At 40.5% G+C, this 26,078-nt stretch overlaps 1 protein-coding gene and 1 long non-coding RNA gene across 2 annotated transcripts; both read right to left on the bottom strand.

Annotated features, from left to right (window-relative positions):
- Positions 1 to 2,871: 2,871 nt before the first annotated feature.
- BTBD1 (BTB domain containing 1) lies at positions 2,872 to 17,626 on the bottom strand. Its single transcript, XM_017805013.1, has 10 exons — positions 17,165 to 17,626; positions 12,036 to 12,192; positions 11,688 to 11,793; positions 10,138 to 10,335; positions 9,681 to 9,873; positions 9,070 to 9,157; positions 6,430 to 6,576; positions 5,424 to 5,520; positions 3,788 to 3,914; positions 2,872 to 2,993 (listed from the first exon to the last, which is right to left on the bottom strand). Exons 1-10 carry the CDS (start codon positions 17,557 to 17,559, stop codon positions 2,981 to 2,983), a joined length of 1,521 nt encoding a protein of 506 aa, XP_017660502.1. The 5' UTR covers positions 17,560 to 17,626; the 3' UTR covers positions 2,872 to 2,980.
- A 2,244-nt stretch (positions 17,627 to 19,870) lies between these two features.
- LOC108492563 lies at positions 19,871 to 25,588 on the bottom strand. The gene is made up of 2 exons (XR_001873148.1): positions 25,005 to 25,588; positions 19,871 to 20,076 (listed from the first exon to the last, which is right to left on the bottom strand). It is a non-coding gene; the product is annotated as an uncharacterized LOC108492563 (long non-coding RNA).
- Positions 25,589 to 26,078: the final 490 nt, after the last annotated feature.

Raw genomic sequence — 26,078 nt, 5'->3', positions numbered from 1 at the left:
TAGATAATCATAATTGAAGACTAAGGTACTTCAGAGACCACCTGCCCACCCACCTCCTCCCTCAGTCTGTGTCTAAAACCACGGGCAAGTGTAATACATTATTTCAACAGAGTATACAATACATGTAATGTAACACATGGTATTAACTTCCAAAGAAATCTGTATAACGGCTGTTGTAGCATCCAACTCCAAATATAATAAACACAGAATTCCTCAGTCTTTTTATTGCTGTTTTTTAAGTGAGGAAGTTAGAAAAAAACAACAGCAACAAACCAGGAACACTTCGTTTTGGTTTGCTTTGCCTTAATTTTTCTGCAAGACACGGTTCCCCTCTGCTGGACAAGAACAGGTGTAACAGCAAAGAACCAAAACTGATGGAACAGCAAAATGAAATCAGCAGACAGAAATGATGAGTAAGGAAAGACGGCTGAGGCAATGTATGGCTGCCCAAATGCCTGAGAAAATAAGGAGCCCAGGTGCAAAACATTAAGCAAACAACATTCAGAATTTAGACTCAGTTCTCCAAACAAGAAAGTAACATTTTTCATTACATCTCTAAAATAAGTCGCCTTGAAGGAGCTGTCATCTTGACAAACACCAGATCTCTAACTCCAAAAACAACTGTTGCCATATTTAGGATAACAGGAAGCAGAAAGAATTTCCTAAAGCAAAAGATTTTTGTCTGTGAAAAGCTAAATTATGAGCGATGAAGTCTGCACTGCGTGCAGCTGGTAAAGAAATTTAGTTGTAACTTGTGCCTTGACAGCATTGTTTTCCAGGAGAAACCTTAAGCAAACCTTAAAAATTGTTTGTATTTTTTACTTTAGGCATTACATTTATATACATTTTTTTAATATGGTCACCACAGGATAAAGACAGGACAATTTCAGACATCAGCAATGATGCAGATGAAAAAGAAAACTCCTACCAGAGACACTTTGATATCACATACGTTTTTGGGAAATACCAGTTAAATCTTACTCTGACCTCTGAAGCACGATAAAGAGAGAAGTCCAGCCTTCTTCTCACTAGCCCTGAGACTGAAGTATAGTTGCCTATTTTGTTTCAGGCTTCTTGTTCCACTCTACAGATGACTCCACTCAGTCCTCTAGGGGTTGGAATACTACTTGTTTTTAAACCAAGGAAAGATTCTAAAAAAGCCACATTTAAGAGTAACATAAGTGACTTCCAAGAAACAATTTTTTTGTTAAAAATACAAACACAAAACAAAGTTTAATAATATTTTCCCTCCTTTTATTAAAAAGTCATTATACTTGACATACAATTGGCAAATATACATATATATATATGATCGTGTCTCTACTTTTAAGAGAACTAATTACAGACTATTGCAAAGTGACACCAGGTGTGCCATTACTGGGTTCTGCATTGGTTTTTCATACTGAAAACTTCTAGGTTTGTTTCAGTTGTTCAAGTGATTCTGCTTTTAGCTTGCCTGTGTGATCAACAGCAGTGCATTGGCTTCAAATACATTTATTTTAGATGCCCATAAGTGCCCACAGTGCAAAGCTGCACACAGTACCTGCCACGAGATACCAAACAGGACATTCTTCTAAGGTCTTTACCATCCAGACTCATCCTTTTGTACCACTTTTCACACGGAAGCCTGTCACTCCAAGCCTTTCACTTTGTTAACCAAAGTTTGTTTCACTAAGAAACAAGTTTTCTAAACCACTTGTTTAGAGACCAGGAAAGAGGACAAATCTTACCAACAGGAAACTCTCCAAAGCAGAAGAAAGTCTGTAGTGACAGAAATGGATACTGAGCCTCAGTAAAGACAACTTTTTCTAATCAAACCTATACAAAAAACTTCAACTATACAGGAGCTACATGTACAAAGGTGGAAGGGAGGAAGAAGTATTTTTCTGTAGTCATTACCCACACTCTCAACAGCACTACATTATGTAAGAAAGAGTATCAGTCCATTTACCAAGATGCATTGTCCCATTTCCTCCTCTTGTTTTAGGTCAACTGGAAGCTTCTTTTTTCAGTTTTTCTAAAATCTCATCTGGTGTCATTGATACCGAAATCTTCACCACTTTGTCACGTGATTTACCACCCTGGTTTAGACAAACATACAAAAAAACACCCTTGAAGGTAGGAAATGGGTGATATTTATAAAATGTTGATAAACAAATGAAGCAGTTTGCCCATGATTCAAGAAAAAGAAGACTCAAGTCTTTGCATCTCTACCTTCTGGCAACACAGCGCTAAATTCATTGCCATTTACCACTATCCATTAAAAGACTTCTACGACTGCAACACTAAACTACCAGATAAAAAATGGTGGTTTTTATTTTTATTGTCCCCTTATGCTCATAAACGATAAATAAAAATGGCTGGAAAGACTGACTTTAAGTACAATGAATTAATAAAAGAAATTATTTATTCAGTGCAATAAATAAAACAAAGTTTCCACTTGCCAAAGTCAAGACATGTAAATTCTAAACAGACAAACTTTTGTGGCCCAGCTGTAACCCAAGTGCTTATATATGCTCTTGCTGACAGTTAAATGTCAGAAAATTTTAACTCAAATAACTTTCACAGATGCTATTTTTTAAAAAAGAGTGAAAAGTTGTTAATAAAATCCAAATTATCTCTGAAGCAGAAATTTTGTGAACTGCATTTAACATGAAAACAAGAGAATCTTTGAAGAACGCAGAAACAATTCTTCCTGTGCTAGGTTTGTTCTCAATGAATCATGCCATTAAATCAACTAAAAACCTTTATAAAGTGTCTTTCAGACTGAACTTGGAGAGCAGTCCCCTGTACCTAAATGTGTAAGTTTCAAAATCCTGAATTTCCACCGCAGTAGGAAAAACTGAAACGAAGAAAAGGAAGTACCTTCTCTAAAACAACGTCACTCTTCCTCACTTCTAGCACCTTAGAGAGGTAGCGACACAGCTCTGCATTTGCCTCCCCTTCCGACGGGGGTGCAGCAATAGCTACACCTACTGCCTCAGCTGTCACATCTACAACAAAAATTTAAACATTTTACGTGTGAGATATTCAAAACATCTTTTGTTTCCTAAAAATGAGCGTTTATGCCTTCCAACGCATTTTAATTCAAAACCAAATAAACGTATAGATTAGCAGGGAATGACATCTTCACACTGCATAAATTCCCTTAAACTGTTGGCCAGAACAATCAAAGATAAACTTCTGACACTAAAAGCAGTCAACCCTTCAGACCGTACCGCAGTGCAGCCATAAGTATTAAGTTTTCTCTCAGTGGGGGCACCGTTCTGAGCTCCTCTCAGTCGCCCATCCTGATGCAGGTGTTGTTCCTGCTGGGCATCACGTAACACAACAAAAAGCAGATTTCCCCACCAAAAACCGCGTGTTAAATCAGTCTGCTCAGAGAGCCGTGCTATCAGCAACTTCCCTGCGTTGCCACCCGAGCCCGGACATCGCTGCGGCCCCCGCCAGTCACACACACAGTGTATGAAAGCGGTTCCAATGTGCGCACGGGCAATCCCGGGCAGTAGAGGGAGAACGCGCTTTATTAGACCTTTATTAGAGCTTACATGGTTCTAATAAACCCGCACAGACTCTCGCGACACTCAACCACAGATGCCAAACAAACCAGAATTCACCCCGTGCTCACCGCGCCACCCAGCGCTGCCCACGGAGTCCATGAACGAGCTACCCCTGGAGCGCGGAACTTCCCGCTTCAGTTTCCTGGTGGACTTTTGCCTGTTCCCCCCAAGACCATCTCATGGGACGGCGGCAAACCCCAGACCCCCGGCGGGGGTCCCAGACCCACCTGTGACGGCGCTGCAGCGGGCGCCGGGCTTGGCGCGCACCGCCACCCTCACGGAGCCGCCGCCCGCCGCCACCACCGGTCCCGCCGCGCCGTCCGCGCCCGCGGAGCCCTTGGCGGCTCCTTTGCCCTGAAACAGAGGAACAAGCACGGTCACCACCCGCCCCTTCCCCTTCTCCTTCCCCTGCCCCTTCCCGCCCGCACCTTCCCGGGCATGGCCCCGCCGCTCCGCACCGGCGCCGCCAACACCCGGCGGAACCCGGCGAGGGCCGGCATTGCCCTTCCGGCAGCTCCGGCTGGGCCCGCCCCGCGGAGCCTGCGCGCTCCGGCACGGCCGCCCCGGGTGTGCGGATCCGGGTAACCGTGTGATCCACAGGGACCCGTGTGATCCACAGGGACCCGTGTCACCCACAGGGACCCGTGTCACCCACAGGGACCCGTGCCCGGCTCAGCCCAGCCCCGGCTGCCGGCCCCCCTCCCCGCGGTACCGCAGTGCTTCCAGGGAACAGCCCTTTGACGTTGTTTTACACACGGCCTTTCTGAGACACAAAACCTGCGTGACCTTCCCCGTTTACACAGAGGAAAAAAAAGAAGGAAGTTTTCTTATTATTCTCCTGCATTCTCAAATTACTACTTTAGTATAATCTGGGGAAGGGTACACGAAGACATTCTATTACTACACAGTACATACTGCAAGACACTGAGTACTATATACATACAGCAATTGCAGCAAAGTATTGTGTGCAATCTGTAAAACTAGTTGCAGACAAGTAATCCTTAGGTTTATACTAATTTTTTTTAGTGCTAGAATATCCGATGATAAAATTACATCATTACAAGTCTTGTATTCTCATTTTCACATTATACATTTTTTATAGGCACATATGTATATGCAGTGGCTATTTCCATAACCAGTTCTATATTCCAAAACAGCCCTTCTGAATTAAGAGAGATTCTGGAAAGATCTGTTTGTTGCTGAAGTTGACTTAGTGTTTCTTCAGTGCAGCTGCAGATGCTCTCTGCAGTGCTAATGTCCATTAATTCTCAATGGCTCATCCAAAAAGTCAAGGTGATGGCAATATAAATCCAGCTTTGCTGATGTACTTCAAAAAAATATAGTAGCAATCCATGTCCATAGGGTCATTCCAAGGTCATTTTGGAAAGAAGTGCAAGATGGGACTACAACAGCAGCTTTATGGTCTTTTTAGGACAGATTGGGGAAAACGTACGCAAGTTGTTCATAACAAGTAAGGATTTTCCAGTTCAAAAAATGAATTTTACTACAAGAGAAACAAAGGGGTGAAAAGACAAAGCAATAATCACATGATACTGTTTAAAACAAATAAAACAAACTTTTCAATAAACAGAGTACTTTCTCCACTTGACATTTTGTTAAGAGGAAAAGCTAAATTACGTTCTGCCAATAATGATGCAGAAAAAAAAATAGTTTTTCTGGTACCCCTCAAACAAGATAGATTTGTTTTCACACGGTGATGTAATTTCAGAGAATTTTTTAACTGCCAATAGTGAGCTGAAGTCCACTGAGACACTGAAACGTTCCAGATCATCATGTGAAACTAAGTATAAAATATTATTTCTGGTATCTGTCCATCTTCTATTGATGTACCGTTGTTGTTACCTGGTGAACTATAAAAGACAAAGCATGTTTTGCTAGCAGTAGGAGATTCATGGATCACTTTCTTCAAACCTTTTGTTCCATAGTGGGAATCAGGACCCTGAAAAATATCACAAGACATTAGCAACTGAGTGGAAGTAGGCAAGACCCATAAATTGCTAAGATTCAAACACTGCTGACTTAGGTTATTTTAGTAGTATAAAATTTCTGTACCCACATCATATAAATTATATACAAAATCACAGACAACAGAAGCAAGTGCTTGTATGTCTAACTAGCAAAAAAACATTTTTCTGACAGCAGACTTAAACCAGTTGATTTTATCCAACTAGTAATGAATACTTTCTGGTATTTCTCCTTATCACACAGGTTGTCTATATTCTCACTTAGTTCCCTGCCTCAGCTTCTTTTAATGTGCAGTATTTTTCCCAACCCATTCAATTTTGATTTCTGAGAATTATATTTAGAAGAATTATATTTAAAAGAATATTAAAAATATTAAAAAGAATATTAAAAAAATCTTGAGAAATACATTTGTCCACAATATCAAGGAGAGACTTTCCCAGAACAAGTAATTCTTGTCTATTGTGTCAGCACTAATATCTAAAAAGTGATGAAAAAAAAATCTCTGTTTCCTTGACTCCAGCTAGAGCAGTCAAGAATCAAACTTCAATCAGTGAATCAAACTTCAATTTTGATAGACAGCTGCCAGATTAAATATTTTAGATAGTGCTTTTTCCCACACAGAACCAGTAACTTGCATTAGGACTCATTCTAACACCTACATCACGCCACAAAGTGAGAAGGCACAAAGGATCCACTTACTAAGTCCGTGCTGTGACACAGAAGAGATATAGCAGTCTTACAAGTTACTGTGGAGTTTAACTAAGTCCTTCTTTAGCCCTAAACCAAAAATCAGGATCTAGAAGACACTTTCCCATCAGAAGACTGATAGAAGAACAACTCTTGCATCAAAGTAACTTTCTTCTCTACTGTTAGACATTCTTACTTTTAACGTTGCACAAGCTGTGTAGCAAACCGTGGGCAGGATCTCGATGGGCTCTTTGAACATAACTCTGAAGGTACTGGCTGTTCCATCACAGCTAAACCCAGTATCGTTCTGTCCTAGTGTCTGATTCTTCTCATAATCAATTATCTGTGCAAAAACATGAAAACAGTATTCTTAGGGTTACAAGCATGAGAAAGATTCTCATTGTATGCATAGGAGAAGATGACAAACAAACACTTGCCTACTCCACCCAGTGTAATTGCTGATCTTTACACACCTACACAGCCCACGTGAGGGAAGCGCGTTCGCTGGCTGTGGCTGATATAGAAAAGTTTTTACAGATAATGTAAGCAGTCAATGATACATTCATAAAAGAAAACAAGAACTTGTCCTGCTATGCTTTATACAATTTATTTCTAATCTAGGTTTAGCATAAAACTGCACTCAGACTACACAATATTTATTGTGCCTTCAAGTTTAGTGGCGAATAGGAATGACCAGCTACAACGTGGTAATCGCAGATACTTCACTTCTTATTTTGGATTGCCAGACTGATCCATGCTGCCCAACACCTCTTGCAGGAGTTGGATATCAGAGCTTTAAAGTAGAACACTTCTCATGATTACTGCACTAAGAAGAATCCTATCAGTTTTAGTATTTTATTTTTAAATTGCCATATAATTTTTAGTATTACGTGAGATGAAGCTTTATTCTAGGCAAAATATGCTCTATATTTTTTCCCAGCCACAATCAATAGAAATATTAACAATTATAATGCTGAAGTCCTAAGCCCTTTTCATATAAAAGATTTATTTGCAATATACATTATCGCTCATTTAAGACAAGTTTTAAACGTTTAACTCTCTAAAGCTTTGCTAGTACTGATGCAGATTCAAGAAGAAAGGTAGAGGCACAGAACTTAAATACATGTCTGAAAAGACTGGGACAAGGAAGTTAATTGCAGGATAAAGAGAACCCATATAAGATGGATGGTCTTAATCTGAACCATAAGGGTATATCTAGCCTTTCAGTTTGGATCGGAGGATCTTTTTCAAGTGAATCTTCTGATCATTCCCACTAAATATACATTGGTTTGCCTTGAAAAAAAAACCTAAATTCTTTTCAGATTAAATAAATCCAGCAAACATCCTGAGGGAACACACTAAATGCTTGCATCTGCTAACAGGAATTCAGCAGAGAGGTTAAAAATGAAGAGATAACATGAAGTAAAAATCCCCAAATATACACAGTATAGCTGATAGATTCTCAGGACCAACTCTTTTGTTCTAAAGATCCAACCCAGTGGCACTGTACTACTCATTTACATGGATGTAGAGTTTAAGAAAACCAAACTAATGGTACTTCAAGAAATTTGCAAGTGAGCTTTTAAATTTAGGAATGTGGAAAAGCCAAATTCCTTCAAAACCTAATTCCAGAAACACTCTGTTTGAAACATCATAACAGGAAAGGCACAACATTTTTTTTTTCTTAAGAGACAGACACAAAATCCATATCCTTAAGTACAAAATAGTCAGATAATAATAATCATCAAATAGGAAACAGAAGATAAACTGCATTTAAACAGAATGCTCAGAAATTACCTGAAACAGCAGTTCCAGAACATGCTAGAAATCTACAAAATCAGGTAGGGACAACAGAATTTCTGCCTCTAAATGAAGTCACAGACTATTTCTTTCATGTACCTAATTTCCCATGCACCTAATAAATCAATGTGATGTGACAGTACCAGCTTATGAAATATACACCACAGGGTAAAATGGTGCCAGTCATGGAATGCTAATACCTCGTTAGAAAGCTTAGAACCAAAACTAACCTCACCAAGAAAAAGAATTCAAAAGGACTGAAATTCCACATTTAAAAAGGAAAATACAGTGCTGTATCAGTACTACTAGAAGACAATCCTGACCACGATGTGCTAAAAGAGATCAAACAGGCTACAAGAGAAGGAAATACGATTTTAGGGGTGCCTTCAATTACCCACTCAGAGCAGGCAAGGTTCACCCCAGGACAAAGCAGGGGTGACATTTTTAGATGCTATCACTGGCCTTTCCCCGAGCTTGCTAACCAATTGCTCAGTAGGAAGAAACACAACCCTTGATTTGGTACTGAGCGATGAGCAGGATCAGATTCAAAATTTCATAATGGAAACACTATGTAACAGTGTCCATAATATTCTTAGTCAACACTCCCATGTGAACAACAAAAGCAAATCCTCCACAGCTGTGCTAAATTTCAAAAAGACAAAAATGAGGAAGCCTGTTCAAAAGAAACTAAAAAGTAGCAATTAGGAAAATCAAATCATTATAAGAAGCATGCAGACTACTGAAGGACATCACATGCCCAAATACAGTATCAGTACATACATCTCCTATTAGGAAAGGCTTGAGAAAATGGGGAAAAAGCTGGGTGTTGGAAAACACCTGTACAGGAGAATACAGCAGAAAGGGAAGAAGAGTTTCATAGTGTTCTTATTGTTGCCTAATCATCCACTTATGCCCACTGTTGAGGACAAAACACAGCTTAGATTCCTGGCCTATCAATTGCTCCCATCCAAATATAGACCAAACCTTTAGGAAGTGTAGTTCCTGCACAAGCCTATTTGAACATTATATACTGTACCTGTATATTAACTTGATAGTCTGTGGGTCCATGAATAGATCCATATAATCCAAATCCCACTATGGAAATTCTTCTGTTAACTGTGAACCTTGTAAGACACAAGCCAAGAAAGGAATTTAAACAGCTCTGGTGGATGTGTTACCTTACTCCCAGTCAAGCAGGAAAAAAACTCTCACTGAAGAGCAGTGAAGTAAACTGACAGTGGCGTTGCGTTTTTTTTGATAACACTTTTTATATAGATTTCAATGTTAAGGAAAATGCTTTGTCAGCTTTATAAGTTAAAGCTTTGCTAATCCCCTGAGATATTCAGCATCACTAAACAAAACATAACAAGATTCATTTCAATATCTCCAAAATAAAAACAGATCAAGACTTGGTATTTCAGAAGGGAATATACAGACAACGCCCAATCATTCTAGAATGCACCCACTCCTCCCAAACCTTTGTATTTCATGTATGCAACAGCCTGTTATTTAAAAAAAAGATCAAACGTGCAACAGAACCTGCATGTTTGCCACTGTATCTTATGCCAAAAAGTCAAAGTTGAGTGATTTGTTCCCTTTCTACCCACACTTCTCTGTCTCTCCTTCAAATAATCTCAAAAGTCATACCTAATCCGATCACTTGTTCCACTGTAGCCCCAGCGACTCTCCACTTGCTGGAACCTGTTAATGCTGCATTCTTTTCCTCTAAGGCAACATCTTGGTCGGTCAATATAATCTACTTTAGGTTTAGGATTTACAGTAAAATGAAGAAAGAGATTTACTACTTCCCGATCTGACAAGATTCCAGATTGAGCAGGGCCTGTGGAAAAAAGAAAACAATTCTAAGATGATTTGAAGGATTACTCCAGCTGTGGTATTTAAACCACACATATTCACAAACTGAAGACAACAACAGTATTTGCCAATGGCCAGAATGTAATCTGCAGAATGTTTTGCTTTCATTTGTGCATCACAACCCTTATTAGTATAATATTAATAACAGAATCAAGTGTTAAGCATCTAAACACAGGTAAACAGCACAGAGATATGGTCTAACAGTAAGATAAAGAACTCCAAAACTCACCTGCTGCAAACTCTTCAATAGTCATTAATGGAAAACGGATCAGGGAAAGAGCTCTTCCAAGGACTTTTTGTTTGTTCCCGAATGTTGGAGGCAATTGTTGTCTTTGACATTCCGCTTCTGCCCAGCGAACAACAGCTCCAAAGAGCCGACTTTCTCGAATACTAAGGGTATCCCTTTCTAAAACTGCACACAACGTGTCTAAAGAATAAAAAGTTAGCAGATTTAGATCAGTTTTCATTCAAATCAATGTGTAGCTATAAAGTGCTACACATTATGTAACCTTAAAATACTAAGTACACATTAAGAACATTCACAATAAGACAAAGATAACTGTCTTATTATCATACATTATATGTATATATATTATACGTAATTTATCTTACAGAAAAAAAAATATCTCAATGACATATAGACTTCAAACTAAAAATTAATTTTCCTGCTATGAAGACAGCATATGAAGTATCTTCTTGATTCCTAAGAGTGTAGCTCTCTATTACCTATGTAGTGATAACCAGTATTCTGAAGAATTTCCATTGCTAGGGCAAGATCAAAACTGGAAGTGACCACGTAGTGAATGCATACTACTCAAAAATCAAGTTATTCATGATGACACTGTCATACTCTCATCTGCATAGCCATCTGCCCATCTGGATCAACCCTGGACACAAGAAGCAGTGCACACAAAACCAGATGAAAGATATATGAAAGTGATCTTAAGCATTGATGTATTTGCCATCCACAGTGCTTGAACGTGAACACACGATCTGAGGCAAGGTACTCTCACATGTTTTACAGAAGCAACTTCTCCTGTGTGTATTACTCATTCTGGCCTTTTATGAATAACATGTATGCACAAGTTATCATGGAACACAAGTCCAAAAAAAAAAGTGTTTTCATATCTGTCTTTGGGAATGTTTGTCTGCCTTAATTTAAGCAGGGCATGTTTGCAGTCATACAAAATATCATAATAGAAAGTCAAAACAGATTGAGAATTATCAAGAGTAGAGATGAACACTCACAGTTTAGGCACAAATTTTACTGAATATGAGTTAACAATGATTTTAAAATTTCTTTAAACAGCTGGAACACATTCCTTCAGTCTGAATTTTTCCCACAATGTAGCTGAGTTGGAGTAAAATCTTAAGACACATATAGTAGCAATGAAATTAAGTAAGCAAATTTAACAACTGCTAGCTTTTCATAGGATATTAAACATAGAAATCAGCAGTTTATGTACTTTTTAAACCAGATTTCATTGATTGTACCTAATCTGTACAACTCTGAATAGAGAAATAAATGCAGGTGTGGATCCCTCAGGGATGAGGCACAACACTCAGCAAGTGAAAGCTTTGTCTGTAATGAAAAGTGTGGTGTTACCACCATGGGAGCCTTGGATATCCAAATGGATATCCAGTGCAGTGGAACCCTGCTCAGGAGTGAAGCTCAAAGGAAAGCACTGCAGGGGTGGATAGCCAAGAAGGGAAGAAGTGCCTGGGACTCTGCACACTCAGATGGGGGAGGGAACTGGGGTGCTGTAATTTCACACTTACCTATATCGATGTCAGTAAAGCCTTCTGCACTTATGGCATCCATAGTACTTTTGTCTATTGTGTCAAGACACAGACTAGCAAGCTGAGGTTCATCAAACAAACGAGCCTAAAACGGTGAAGAAATACATTTTAAGCATAAAGTTGACAAAGCACTCATCTTAAAAATCAGGCATTTTTACTCTAGTACAGACCTAAATTAAAATAGCTGGATTTGTCTAAGTACTCTTTGTGTTTATACCTTAAAGAGGACTTAAATTTTCTAGGGAGTACATACTTAAGGAGAATTAGTCATTTCCCTTCACAAATTGATTTTCCTAGCAAATCAAAACTAAGCTTAAATGTACCTACTTGAGTAAGCAGCATAAAGGCATTGTCTGCTCGGAGATGCTTTGTTAGAAAATCCACACAGTGGGCTTCCAGCGCTGGGACCGCATACTTTTTAGCAGTGTATAAAGTAGTCATGACTGTTTCTGGACCAATTTGAACTTCATCCGAATAAAGAAACCTACAAATCAATACACAAATACAGATCATAAAAATGTATCTTGAGAGGGGCTGTCAAAGAACAAGTCTCTTTGCATTTACAAAACAGGCCAAAGATTTGCACTGCGAACATGCAACAGTTTTTACAAATGAAAAAGGTAAGTTAAAGGGTTGAAGGAAGAATATTACGTTAACCTAATGGCATACAATTGTTTTAAATATGTATTACTCCCTAAGGCTGATCCGGCTGTACTAGTTATACATAGCTACCCAACTGTAAACAACAGCTGAGCTGCAGAATTACTTAACACACGAATGCAGCTCTCTTGATTCATCAGGAGGAGCTGTATTTCTAAATATCAATGCACAACCCTCTATGGCTGTATTGCTGAACCTAATTTACTGACAGTGCACACTGGCTTCCCTCTGTGAGGGGAACAGTGTCAAGGGCTTATACTGTGAGAACATCCTATATTGAAGTTACTGCTCTGTCACGTTCAGAGGAGAGCAGAGCAGATGACCTTGACTCTTCTATTCCTGCCACAGCAAAACTCTCTGGCTTGTCTCCACTGCTTGAGGCTAGAGGATTGGTTATGATTTTAGCATAAGCTGTCAACCAAAAGACAGAAGTCTCCACCAATATCAGGAAATAAATGCTGTTTCCTGAGCAGTTGTTACTTGAGACTAGACAAGATAAGATTTATTTTTAGGTTCTGTATGGAAAATATGACTTTTTAAAAATAACTTTTCCTACAGGTGACATTTAAAGATAATTTTAGCAGTATTTCATCAGCTTTTCAGATAACAATCAAGAATAGTCTGTGATTTACAAAAATACATTTGTCCCCAACACATAGGTGATTAAACACAATAAAGCAGAGCACATTAGCAAATGCAGGAATTCCAGAACAAAGATCAAGCCTTTCTTTAGTATTTCTTAGTATTTGTTGTTCAGAACCTCCCAGAAATGAAAGGCACACAGAGACAGAAGGTGTGTTTAGAAGGGCTTTTAAATGTAACAGAAACTTGTGAAAGTAAGACTCATTAAACTTGCTTGCAACATGGAGAGATCTAGATAATTGAAACCTGGAATTAAAGTTTAAACTGAAGTTCTTCACTGTTTATATTTCTTATATTCCAAGAAAACTAATTCTTGGTAGTTGCTAACACACAAGTAAATACGGTATTCAGCATTAAATTTTCTGCCACATACAGGTACACATCTAGCATTACAATACTCCAATCTACTTAAAACAGCCAGCTTGCACATCACTTTGGAGATGTGAATGATGCTCTAGATTAACTTTTTAAACTGGATTTACATCAAACAGTTTTTAGGAAAAATGAATTTAATTAAATGCTAACTTTTTTTTTAAGCAAAAGTTTCATACAGTTCCTTTAGAATCGAATTATGAACGCTATGAACTATTTATTACGTGTTGATGAAAATGATGGGCTGACTTGCTAGGCTTAATTGCTGACAAATTTACTTCTATGGAACTGAGATCTCATAGGTACAGTTTTGCATACCAAACTGACAAGTTGTGCATTAACGCACTAGAACAGTGCATTTCGATTTTGGATTTAAGATTCTAAAAAATCAGTTTAAAATGCCCTAAGCTTCCTTGTATGACTTTATAGGAGCTTGGAGTCCAAAGCACATACGAGTTGAATATTAACCGGCTGTAAAAACAAACAAACAAACAAAAACCAACCAACCAAAACAACAAACCAATATTGCCATGCAACCTACAGTATAACTTTTATCTAATTAAAAAAATATCCCAATTTGGTTTGGGAACATGATTTTGATTTTATTTCTTAAGTGAGTCCAATCTGAAGCCAACGAAGTGACACATCAGAGGAGCTTTTCTGGCTTGTGTTTCACTTTCTGCTATAGCTTGCAAAGAATCAGGGTGCAGTTCTAGGTGTGTCTTCCCTCTCAAAATCCCCCTGCTCATGTGTGCCAAGAGCTCTGTCTCTGTGCTAACTCTCCCATTTGTGGCACGCCTGGACTAGCACACCTTTGTGTTTATATCAGTGTTCTTCCTCCACTTGACTCAGTGGGACCCAAGTTCACTTATCCTTCCCCCTTCCCTTCTTCTCTCCTCTCCTTCCCTTCCAGAGACTCACAGAAACAACCTGCTCTTTGGATACTAATCTTACTGTCATCCAGCATGAAGGGACGGGGAGGTGGGGGTTTGTATGTGCAGAGTGAAAGAATGTTTTTAGTGACAAGTAACCAGAACAAACAATTTCTTCAAGTGACAACCCAGTCATTCCCTTCACAGCCTCTCATACATTTTATGCTACTTTTCTTTACTCTCAGGTTAGCACTTCCTTCTCCCCTAGTCTAAACATCCTCCCAACAGCTGAAATGTTTTCACCATTATAAAAGCACATAGGAATCTTTTTTTCCAGTTAGTCATGATTGTCCCTCTATTTACTGATTGCCAAAGTCCTCTACAAAGACATTTAGAAGACAGAGTGCTAATTTGTGCCATGTCATCACTTTCCTTTATACTGTGATCAAAGGACAAGTTAACTTACTGTAAAATGTGAATGAAATTTAAAAATAATCTTATTAAAAACAACAAAATGAAACCCTAAAGCAGAATCCTACTGAGACAACTCTAATTTTCTTGATCATTGCTATTCAATTTGTAGTTAGAAACATTAAAAAAAAAAGCTGTTTCATTGGGAAACAGATTCAAACTTCATGACTTTGATACTATTTCAGCTCCTAAGGATTCAGCTGTCAAACTACTGAAGTTTTTCCATCAAAAAAATATTCTCCTTTAATTTACAAGTAGCATTTGTCAGTAGATCTTTATGAAACACATCAGCTACAGACAAGACCTAACAAATTACATGAGTAAATAAAATAGAAATGAGCTGTGGAACATTAAATAATTAGTAAATTATCCCTAAGAAGTTTTGACTTATTTAAATGCTTCCTTTACCTGCTGTTCATTTGCTATGTGTATTCAAAGATCCTGACTTAATTTCTAGCCTCAAACTGGTCTTTGCAAACATTAAAGAAATGTCCTATAAAAGGTAACCATCATTATCTGACAAATTTACTAATGATAGATACGACAGGCCAACAGTACAAGGTATCAATCTTGCCTCTTTCAGTCAACACAAGGGAAAAAAAATTCAGGTTGTCTTATAGTTGGTACACTTCAGAAACAGTGTTTAGGAGCATGGAAAAAGTCCAGTCCTCGTGTGTATTGAAGTTCTCCTTAGGTGTGTTTTTAACAAGGTATTGCAATGGGTATTTATGTTGATATAAGCTCAAAAACTATACATAACTTGGAAGAACTTCCTAAAGAGCTGTCACAGACACCAAACCTGAGATGTTTCAACAGTTTATCAGTCTGGTGATATTTAGACAAGATACAAGCATAATCAGTTTAGTGACGTAAATCCCCTGGCCATCACATACTAGCAACTCTACCAACACAAGATGGCTTTTGTTTGCTTCTAACAACATCTCTTCATTCACTTCTACAGTTTTTAAATACCATCCTTCTTATCTTTACTTAGAAATCTCCTGTTTCTGTGTTTCTATTTATATCCAGATAAACTACTCTCATTATATTCGCTTTTCACTGTCCAGCATTTTTTTCTACATATATATAAAGGCTATGTGTGCTTTTCATGACACTTTGTGTCATTTACTTTTAACCTTTGAAACCAACTCGCTTGAAAGACACTTCCCACTACCTCTCACTCCTCTGCACAAACTCTCCACCTCGCCACCCTGCTAAAAATCCACAAAATACAGTTCACTTGCTAATGGCAAGAGAGACACTGCTGCTGCAAGGGGGTTTGTTGGGTTTTATTTAAATCAGTTGCTTCAACTCCTATGCCCACAATTACCAAAAGGACTAGGTGACTCTTCTTCTCACTTTTCTTATCTGCTAGGCCTCAAAACAAAAGGAAAGTTGCCAAGACTTTGGAGTTTTTCCCATTACAGAAAGTTTTGAGACACTACATATTCATTTCCAGGCAATAACATTACTTGTTTCCCAGATGCTTATTACAGAGAATTGTTTAATACATTTTATAGAGGTTTTGCCTAGAAGAGTGGTTTCTTTGATAAAAGCCTTCAGGTTAAGCAGTTCAGTCATAGTACCATGCCACAGCCTAAGGTACAAAGAAACTATCAGTAATTCTATGAACACCATAAATTTTATTTACCACTACACTGAGTGAAAAGAAATGGTAGATAAACTCATCAGCTTTGTGAGCATGACAAGTAGCAGATCCTACTCTGCCCAAATTAGAAATCACTAACCCATTTTACATACTTTTTGCCATCACTGCACTCACGGTCTCACACTTGGGTGGTTTGTGGCTAAAAATCAGCTAGTTACTGCCTTCTGCTGCATGTTCCCTCTCCACCGAGGAGTAACTGAAATAAGTATGATTACAATGGGTGCTACTATGGTAAAAAGATATAACAATTTATTACCATCACAGACAAAGAAAAGTGAACAATAAGATGAGAAAGATTTCAAATAAGTATCAAATGAAACTAAAAGCTTGTTACCGCAGCCTCTGTCCCTTATTAGCTATTATTAGAAGATGGATGGATAGTTGCAACATCAAGGGGACCCACTAATTCCCACCATTTTACTTTAAAAACCAAAACGCGGAACCCAAAAGCCCAGCCAGACACCCACCAAACGTTTCCCTAAATGGACAGACAGCTGCCATAGAATTAGGGCACTTCTCCTGGGAAAAGGAGAAAGAGCAAGAAGGAACCAAAACACGTTGGTTTTGGTGGGGCGGTGTGACCTTGCGTGCCAGCCCACAAGGTGGTTCCGCGCCTTCCCAGCATCTCCCTCCACGGACGGGCACCGGGAAAAGGATGGGAACAGGATCCGGGAGAGGCCGCGGAGCGAGGAAATGACACCAGCGGCCGAGCGGGGCCGCCGGGCAGAGCCGGCCCGGAGCGCCCTCGGTGCCCGCCCGCCCCCGCTGACCTGAGCAGCGCCAGGAAGGCGGCGGGCTCCACGTCGGGCAGCTCGATCTCGGCCGAGGTGGTGGCCATGCCGCCGTTGAACATCGCGTCGAACACGGCGCTCCCGGCCGCCAGCACGAACCGGTGGGCGGGGATGCGCTGCTGGCCGGGCCCGGGGGGCGCCGCCCCGCCGCCGCCGCCGCGGGCGCTGCCCTTGCCCACCACGAAGTGCACGTCGCTGAGCAGCTCGTTGGAGAAGAGGAAGGCGAAGCGCTCCCGCAGCGAGCCCTTGGTGGCCTGCCAGTTGTAGAGCGGCTCCCGCTGCAGCACCGCGCCGGCCTCGGCGGCGGCAACAGCGGCGGTGGTGGCGGGGGGCGTCTCCGCGGGCGCCCCGGGGCCGCCACCCGCGGCCGCCATCGCCGCCCTCGGGGCCGCGCCGGGCCGGGCCGGGCGCTCCGTCCGCGCCCCGCCCCCGCGTCACCGCCCCGCCCCGCCCCGCGCACGCGCCGCGGCCCGCGCAGCGGGGCCCCGCCCGGAGGGACCAGGCGGTGTCCCGGGGGAGTGTGCCAGCCGGGATGTGTCACCCGGGATGTGTCACCGGCAGGGCCGTGTCACCCGACGGGTCCGTCAGGGCGGCCGGTGCCGCGCGAATGCGCGTCCGGAGCGGCGGGGAGGGGACAGCGCGCAGAGCGCTGCGGCAGCCGCGGAGGTTGATAGCGTTACCTGGGGGACCGGGTAAATGTTCCGGTGATTGCACGTGAAATGCAAATCCATTTTTTATAATGCCCTTTTCCTTGCGGTAACAGAGTTGGCCTGTTGTAACTACTTCTGAAGCAATGCTGAAACAACGGGTGGCACATACACGTTACAGTCCTTACACAAGTACAGTGTGTCTCGACATTCAGTGTTTTAAACTTCCGAAGAGGAAAACCGAAGCAGAACAGGCATCAGAGGGCCAGTGTGGGCTTGTGCCTCACGCAGCAGTCACCCCGTGTCACGTCCTTGGAACAGGCGATGTAGTGTGGTTAATTCGCTTGAATTAACGAGCGAAATGGGATTGGGTTTAGTGTGCTATCGTGGTGGCTTTTAGGAAAGAAAGGGGAAAGGAATAAAAAGTGTTGGAGTTTTCCCAGTCCTGTCAAACCGCTGTCAGTCGAGCACCGAGGCGGACCCTTTTGCCATCTGCTGGGGCTGTGCTGTAAGGACAGCGGCGATTTCCATCGCGGGGCTGAGGGCTGTTTGTCATAGCTCCTGAGTTGTCAGCATTTATGGAAGCATGTGGCTAAAAGAGGAATAGAACATGTCACCGCTCTGCATTCAGGTTTATAATTAGGACAAAACTGAGACCAAGCAAATGCGGTCTGTTTCGCAGAACAAGTTTTAGAGAACCTTAAGCGAGGTGGAAGCAATTCCAGCAGGGTAAACTATAGTGGGAAAGGGCACAAGTAGATACAGTGTACCAACCAGAAAGCAGCAACTAGCTTTGCACAGAGGCTATATTTAAAAATAAAATCATGCTGCTGACTGAGAAGAATGAAGGTGTCATCTTTGCGCTTTTCTTGTCCCAAGGTGGGCAAAGAAGGGAAAGCAGGAGAGCCCCACATTCCCTTGATAGCTTAGGGACAGAGATGTGAAACAGTGATGTGACACCATGGACACAAATGGATAATTTTCTGGGGGCGTTTTTTGCAGTCATGGGGTGATCTGGATAATAATGAGCATTTCTGTGATTGCTGTCTTTTTGCTTTTACCTTTCTGTGCTTGCTCACAAGTTAATCTGTCAGCTGAGAGCCAACAGCCATGACTGCTCCGCCTAGATTGAACCCCATTTGCAAAAAGTCAACCCACTGCCAGTAACACACTAGAGAAAGTTAACAAGAATTGTAAAGGATTAAGGAAAAAGGGAAATGTACACCAAAGAACTAAAAGGAGGACGCCTGGGGCAGACAAAGTATGTAGGACAGCTTCAGGGATGATAAGAAGGTAACGCTAATAAGGGATCATAAGAAGGCAAAGATATGCAAAATAGGGAAAAATGGAAAGGCCTGTGAGATGGGCTGAGGCAGAAAGCTGAGAGAGAAAATGAGGGGAAAGAAGGAGAAATAAAATGAAAGGAACCAAAAGTCTAAAAAAACAAAAACAAAACAAACAAAAAACCAAAACAAAAACAAAAAACAAACAAACAAAAAACAAACAAACAAACAAACAAAAAAACAGGAAAGGAGACAAAGGAAAGGAGACAAAGGAGAAATGTGACCTGGATGCCCATCACTGCTGTTCAGCTAAGTGCCAAATGCACAAATTTAAACACTTTTGAAAGAGAACATACTTCCTTTTGAACATATTTCTTTTTGAAACTGGGTTTTTCTGTGTGTAGACAACAACCCTCAGACATCTGTTTCACCTTGTAATCTTTGTGCTAGCTTCCTTTAAAAAAAAAAATCAGCCAGCTTTTATTTGGCATTCACAGTGGGTGGATTCATAGCCATTTTTAAATGTGATGTCATTGTATTTGCCAGTCCAGATCAGAAATAATATACAATGCTTTTCCCAAAAGGGCTTCACATGAATGTCACTAAATTGCCATCCCCTGTGTGTTCAGGTTTTGTCCAGGAAATATAGCAGAAGTTAGTAGAGAGAAAAATATTTATATAACATAAGCAGTTCAAGAAGAACTTTTTTTTTTATCTCATGTGTCAGAATGGTTACAAATAAAGGGCTGTAGACAAAAGTTCAACAGTATTATATTATATAGCTGTGAAAGTTGTCCTGATCTCTAGCCAGCAAAACAGAAGGTCAGGGTGTGTCTGCAGTTTTGAGCAGCTAATTTTCAGGATCTGCATAATGGCCTGAGCAAGCCCGTGCTGACCTGGTGCCTTTTTTTCTGTGGAAATCCATGAAGAAAGTACTCTCCAAGTTTTGAGGTTCCTTTACCTGTCAGCAGGGAGAGAGAGGGTGGGTTTACATGTACTGAAGAAGAACTAGAGAATGCTGTAATCAAACTGCAGGGATTTCTGAGATACCTATGATGCCAGGGATGTCCCAGAGACACAGGAGTGCCTGCCCAGTGGCCCTGGCCTTCCCTGCCCCTGAAACGGGGCCAGTTCTGTCAGAGCCATCAGAAGGGTTTAGGTTACTAAGGGTATTGTTTTCAATCATTTGTTCCTGAAATGATTTGAATTCTCCTCCCTTTCCTTCTTTTCCCTGCATGAACTCAGCTTTGTGTATGTTCTAGGGAGCTGTTTGTTGTTATGATCAGAGGGTTTGAGTTGGCACATATTTTTACAGTGATTAGCAATTGTTCTCGTAAGTGGTTAGCATCCTTTCTCTGCTTCAGGAGGGAAGAGGATAATTCAGAGTAAATCACAGATTTGTTTCTGATTAAGCTTCCTGGTTGGGGCCATTTGATGACATCTTTTCCTTTCTATGCTCAATTAGATTCTTAAAATCTCCTGCATCTTATCCATGCCATTGCTGTGAATGACAGACATGCATATTACTGTTCCCATCACTGAATTATAGTTGCCCAAATGTGTAATTTTTAATAACTATGGTTAATAACAACTACAATAACAATGTTATTTCTTTGGGATTTTTCTTGTGGTTATTATTGTTTTCTTCTGTCTGGTTTGAATTTGCCTGTACTGTCGTGATGTGGGGTCTGCAGGTAACAGATCCAGTTTTGGAGCATTGAATCCATGTATACACAGAAAACAGTCTTAGATCTGAGGAACACTAAGGGCGGGGATTAAGTCTTATGTCTTGTAAAGTGATAATATAATTCTAAAAAAAAGCCATAATAAGAGCAATTGTTGTTTTTTCTCTGTTATAAATTCACTTGTATTCTAAAAATGACTATAAGGAGCATGCAACTTTCTCCGAATTTTTTTAATTCATAATTCTTTGCCCTATCATTTCTGCAAGTAATTCTTGTATCTGAGCATTTTATTGCTCATTTTCAGCTGTGCTGGTTAGTTTTCCTGGAGTATGAAGGTCATGTTTCTTGTGCCCTTAATTATATTGATACACTTTTCTGATTTTTAGCAATAATACTAGTAATTTCAAATTAAATTTCTCTTAATACATTGTAATTATTTCTTACAGTACTCTTTTGCCATAAACATTCCTGCTAATCAAATTATTTCTGTGAAAATTTTCAGAATCCTGACAGAGACATGTATAACTGATCCAAATGTGACATGGAAGTTTTTGATGCCTCCAGCTATGGAGGTAGCTCTTTCATTTCTCATTTGGCACACTTATGTATTTCAAAAATATACAGAAAATGGCAACAGCAACATTTGTCACATCTTTTCTCTGAAAGTAATTACAAAATAAAACCAATTATTTAAGCCGTTGAGGATCCTACTCACCACAAACCTATTTCACATATAATTTCAAATACTGACATGGCTGGGTCTATGAAAAATCTTATACATTGACATGTCTTTTAAAGAATTAAAAATATTCTGCTACTGCATAGCTGGAGAAGCAAATGAGAGGAAATTATTTTATTAGTTATTACTAACATGTCTTTATGACTGACCAGTGACTATTTTCTGAAGCTATATTTTTCAATCCCTGCTGAATGTGTTGAGGCACAGAAGTGCTCCAGACAGAGCCCACATTTCCTACATTTCTACTAGGGTATCTAGTTAACAGTTCAATTTCCACACAATTAACAAGATTCTTACTGGGAAGTCACACTTGCCATTTGCAGTTTAAGACAAATAGTACGATTGGCATGCTCTCTTTCACTATCATGCCTGTTAATTTTACTCTGACATGTCTTTTTTCCTCCTAAGATTATTGGTTGGTGAATACAGGCTGTAGCACAAAAGTCAGCTCTGTTTTTAAAGTTCTGATATCCAATTTGTAAATGATATGAACACTAATCACTAAAATTCCCCTTTGAATGCTTCTTTGGTGCTGTGACTGCTGCTGGCGAATCCCCCCAGATCGGCAGCAGATCATTAGTATGTGCCCTCCTGACCCCCAGTGCATACCATATGAGCTCCATTATGTTGCCTCTGGTGCACCAGGCAGTCTGAGATTTACAATACACCATCATTTATTACATCTTGTATCCTCGACTAACAAGAAATTCAGAAATAAAATGGATTGGCTTTAAAGCTGTTAGAGCATTGCAGTTATCTATGATCTAAGCTGCTCCCTCAGCAAATTAACACATTAACAGAAGTCTCAAATATGAAGCTTTTAATTCATTATTTAATTCACATTTTAATCCATCTTTATCTGATCTATTGCTTTTACTGACTCCTCTTGCCTTAAGAAGTCACTTGCAGATACAGGAAGTACACTCTGCAGAATGTATCAGCTTAGTTCCATAAAAATTGAATGACACAAGTTGTTTTGTACCAGGATGGTATTTTGTAGCTGGCATCATAAAGCAATGAAAGCTTGCTGCTTGGCAGAGCCCTGTGTGAACACATGAGCAGTACTTCCAAGAGATATAAATAGTGTCTCTTAATCCTTGCATTGATCTTCATGTGCTTGTTTAAGGTTCAGCTCCCTACATTTGTTTAGATTAATGTAATTTTTATTTAAAATAAAGTCAAGTGTGTCTTGATATAATGTTAAACCTTACAATTTGTCATGATATAACAGACAGTTATTAAAGATAAGAGCTGTTTCCCAGACTAAAAGTAGACAAAAAGACCTAATGGCCAGTTAGTCTCCTACTTTGTAGCTGACCATTAGTAAATAAGTATTTTTATATCCTCCACAATATTCTTTTGCTGGCACACTTACAAATGCCTTCTCAGTCCTGACATCAAAACTGATCTGCCACCATTTAGTATAGAGACTGGAGAGAAACATCTTCCATAATGTAAGTACTGATTAATGGTCTAATCGAGAAGCTGACAAACATCAGCCCTAGCATATTGTTTGTGAGTTGAGCAGTGCCAGCTGAGGGGCCACACAAGTGGAACTGGCTGGTTGCTGTGGTCAGGATTCCCAGTGAGGAATCTGACATGTGGCACAAGGCTGATACTTGTGATTTGACAGAGAGTTGGGTTACCTATTCTAAAATGACCAATTAGACAGAAATGATGTAGCTTCTGACACAGGAATGTTACAGTGAGGTAAAGGATCACTGGTTTTGGCACTGTGCTGCTGAAGGGACTATTTTTCAGGTGAAATATAAGATCAGAACTCTAGGAATCTCATGTCAATAAATATGATCCTCTGACAATTTCTGCATGGGAAGGATTCTTAATTTTCGTGTTTCCATTACTCCATTTTGCTCTCCTAAACTTCATTGCAGTTTGTGTAGGATATACATTTTTTTCAATCTTATCCTGACATCTAATATTGCTAAATAGTTAAATAGTGTTTGATTTTCTACAAGTGATGACATCCACATGTCTCATGATGATGTTACCATTTATAAAATTCGGGGGGGGGGGAAGAAAAAAAGACTTTACAACATCAAGGAATGAACATAATTATGTGACAGGAAGCTGAGAGGTTACACTTATTCTGGTGACAGCAGCTTATCAACACTGCTTTCATATAACACTTGGATTAGTAATTATGTTGTTAGAGACACCCTATTCCTACCCTCCTTTTTGTATCACTGTTCTGGTACTTGTGAATAGAGGGTGGTGTTACAAGCAGTTGAAGTTTAAGTTCTTCTTTCCCCTTCTTCCCCCACAAGAACACTTAAAGTTGTCAAGAAATGCATGTGTTAGTTTTTGAGGACTCCTGGTTTTCAAGTGTTTGATCACTAAGATTGTTTGCTGTTTTATTTAATTTCTGACTGAAGCCCAGTTTTGAACTATGTGCCATTGGGGAAGTTGGTCAGTGATTTCAGACTGTGCCAACCAAGCAAGTTTTCCTTTTTCTCTAGAATTGGTTTCAACTGTAAAAATAACAAGAATTCTGGGGAATTTTATTTTCTTCCTAAAGCCTGAAATAGAAGCCGAGATATTTTGGCACAGAGAAGAAAGGCCAGAGTTAAAAGGCTCTGTAGCTACTAGAAGAAAAATTCTTCTGATACGGAAAGTGTGGCATACCAGAGTCTACATGTTCAGCACTATCATGGGTGGACTTGGGGGCCTCCTCTGTCAGGACGTGGGAAGGAATAATGGAGCTGGAAGGCTCACTAGTTCTTCTTTCACACAGTAAGAGATGAAAATGAAAGGGAAAAACATGCCCTTTTGGAAAAAAAACACTTCAAACATCACATTTCATGGGTCTTTTCTGCTACCAGATGCTCATAATTATATTTCTAATCAAAAGTTGATAGATTTCAACACAAAAGACTAGAACAATGCACCTGTACAGTTGAGCTGCTATGTGATTACCACAGGATGTGCCTTGGCATTTTCTACTCAGAAGTTGAAATAGGACTTGATGAACAAGCTGGGTGCAAATCAGAGCTGGAATATGCTGGCAGAGGGGTAAGAAAGAAAGTGTTTGACTTTACAGACACAGAAACTGAGAAGCAAAGCTTGAGACATGAATCTTGAGACTGCACTGTGGCAGCTGCATACAAATAAGCAGCCTATACATTTGAAAGCTTGAGAAGTAAACCGGCTGTGCATTGAAAGGTAGGCATTTGGAGGTGGTAAATTTAGCCCTGACTCATCCAATGGCAATTCTGACACTTGGGTGGACTAAATTACTTCTGGGAGTTGCATCATGTTTTTACTGGATAGTTTGATTGGGCATGGTTTAACCCATTTGTATACCCATGGCCAGATTCTAGACCTCTCTCACTTGAAAAACTTAACAAAAATTTGTTTGTATAATATACAGGACATAGATATAATCTGGGTCATCAAGTTCCTTTCAGAGGGAGGTATTATATCAATTAGTCTATTGCTTAAACTTACCAAATTTAGGGTAAAACACTTAGAAGATCTTTTGTCACTCATGGCTGTTTCTGAAAACTAGCCAAAGTTTCTTCACAGCTTCATCCTTCAAATTAAATAGTTTTTTCCTCTCACTGGTGTTAACTCCTCAAGTATTTACAGAGAGCACTTATATCCCAATCTCTTCAGCCTCTTCCTGACAGGCAGGTGCCCTATTTCCTCAGCCACCTTAGCAGTCCTCCATTGTCTCATTTCAACACGAGGGAATCGGAATTGTGCCCACTATTGCAGAGGGGTGCTTTTACAACAGCGTTAATTCTTCTGGAAAGAGCTTTCCTGGCATGCTAGAAACGCATTTGCTGTTTTCTCCAAGCAACACTGGATGATCAATCTCACTTGCCAGTGTCCTGGAATTAAATGCTCAGTAACTTCTAGGAACAGCGGTTTTCATTTCTGTTTGCCTTGTGCACAAGGCTCATTCCACCACTGACACTTTAGTGTTGATACCCATATATAAACAAAGTTTGAAGCCAGGAAAAAAAAACGCTGATGGACAAGGTCAGACATATGCTTAACTTTTGCTAGTTATTTTTGACATTTAAAACGGAAAAGGTGAGTTCGCAATTTTTTCCCCATCATTTTAAAAACGCTAATGCCCTTGTTCTTATTAACTGTTCATGTTCTTATTAACCCAGCTAAATACTGATGCAAAAGAGATGCATAATATTTTTACGGGTTTCTCAGGGAGACCAAGGGGACCCTCTCTCCATCTACCACCTCTCGCGAGCCCGGATCGGTTCCGCGGCCCCCGCGCTCCGGCTGCCGCCGCCCCGGTACCTCGCCGCGCCGTCACCCGCAGTTAACCCGGGACGCCTCTTTGACGGCGCTCAGCCCCTCGGCTCAGCCCGGCTGTCACGGCAGCCCCTCGGCCACTGCCGGGCCGCGGAGGAGCGCCCGTCCCCGCGGGGCTGGACCCGCGCCCCCGGTCCCGCAGCATCGCCCGTCGAGCAATGCCCGACCGCGGGGCAGGGGCGAGGGGAGCGGGGCGAGCCCCGGGGGCGGGCAGAGCTCCGCGGCGCTCTCCGGGCGGCTCCG

Source organism: Lepidothrix coronata, unplaced genomic scaffold (assembly GCF_001604755.1).
Source record: "Lepidothrix coronata isolate B3197 unplaced genomic scaffold, Lepidothrix_coronata-1.0 Scaffold11, whole genome shotgun sequence".
NCBI lineage: Eukaryota > Metazoa > Chordata > Aves > Passeriformes > Pipridae > Lepidothrix > Lepidothrix coronata.
This window is presented reverse-complemented; position numbering and strand designations above follow the sequence as displayed.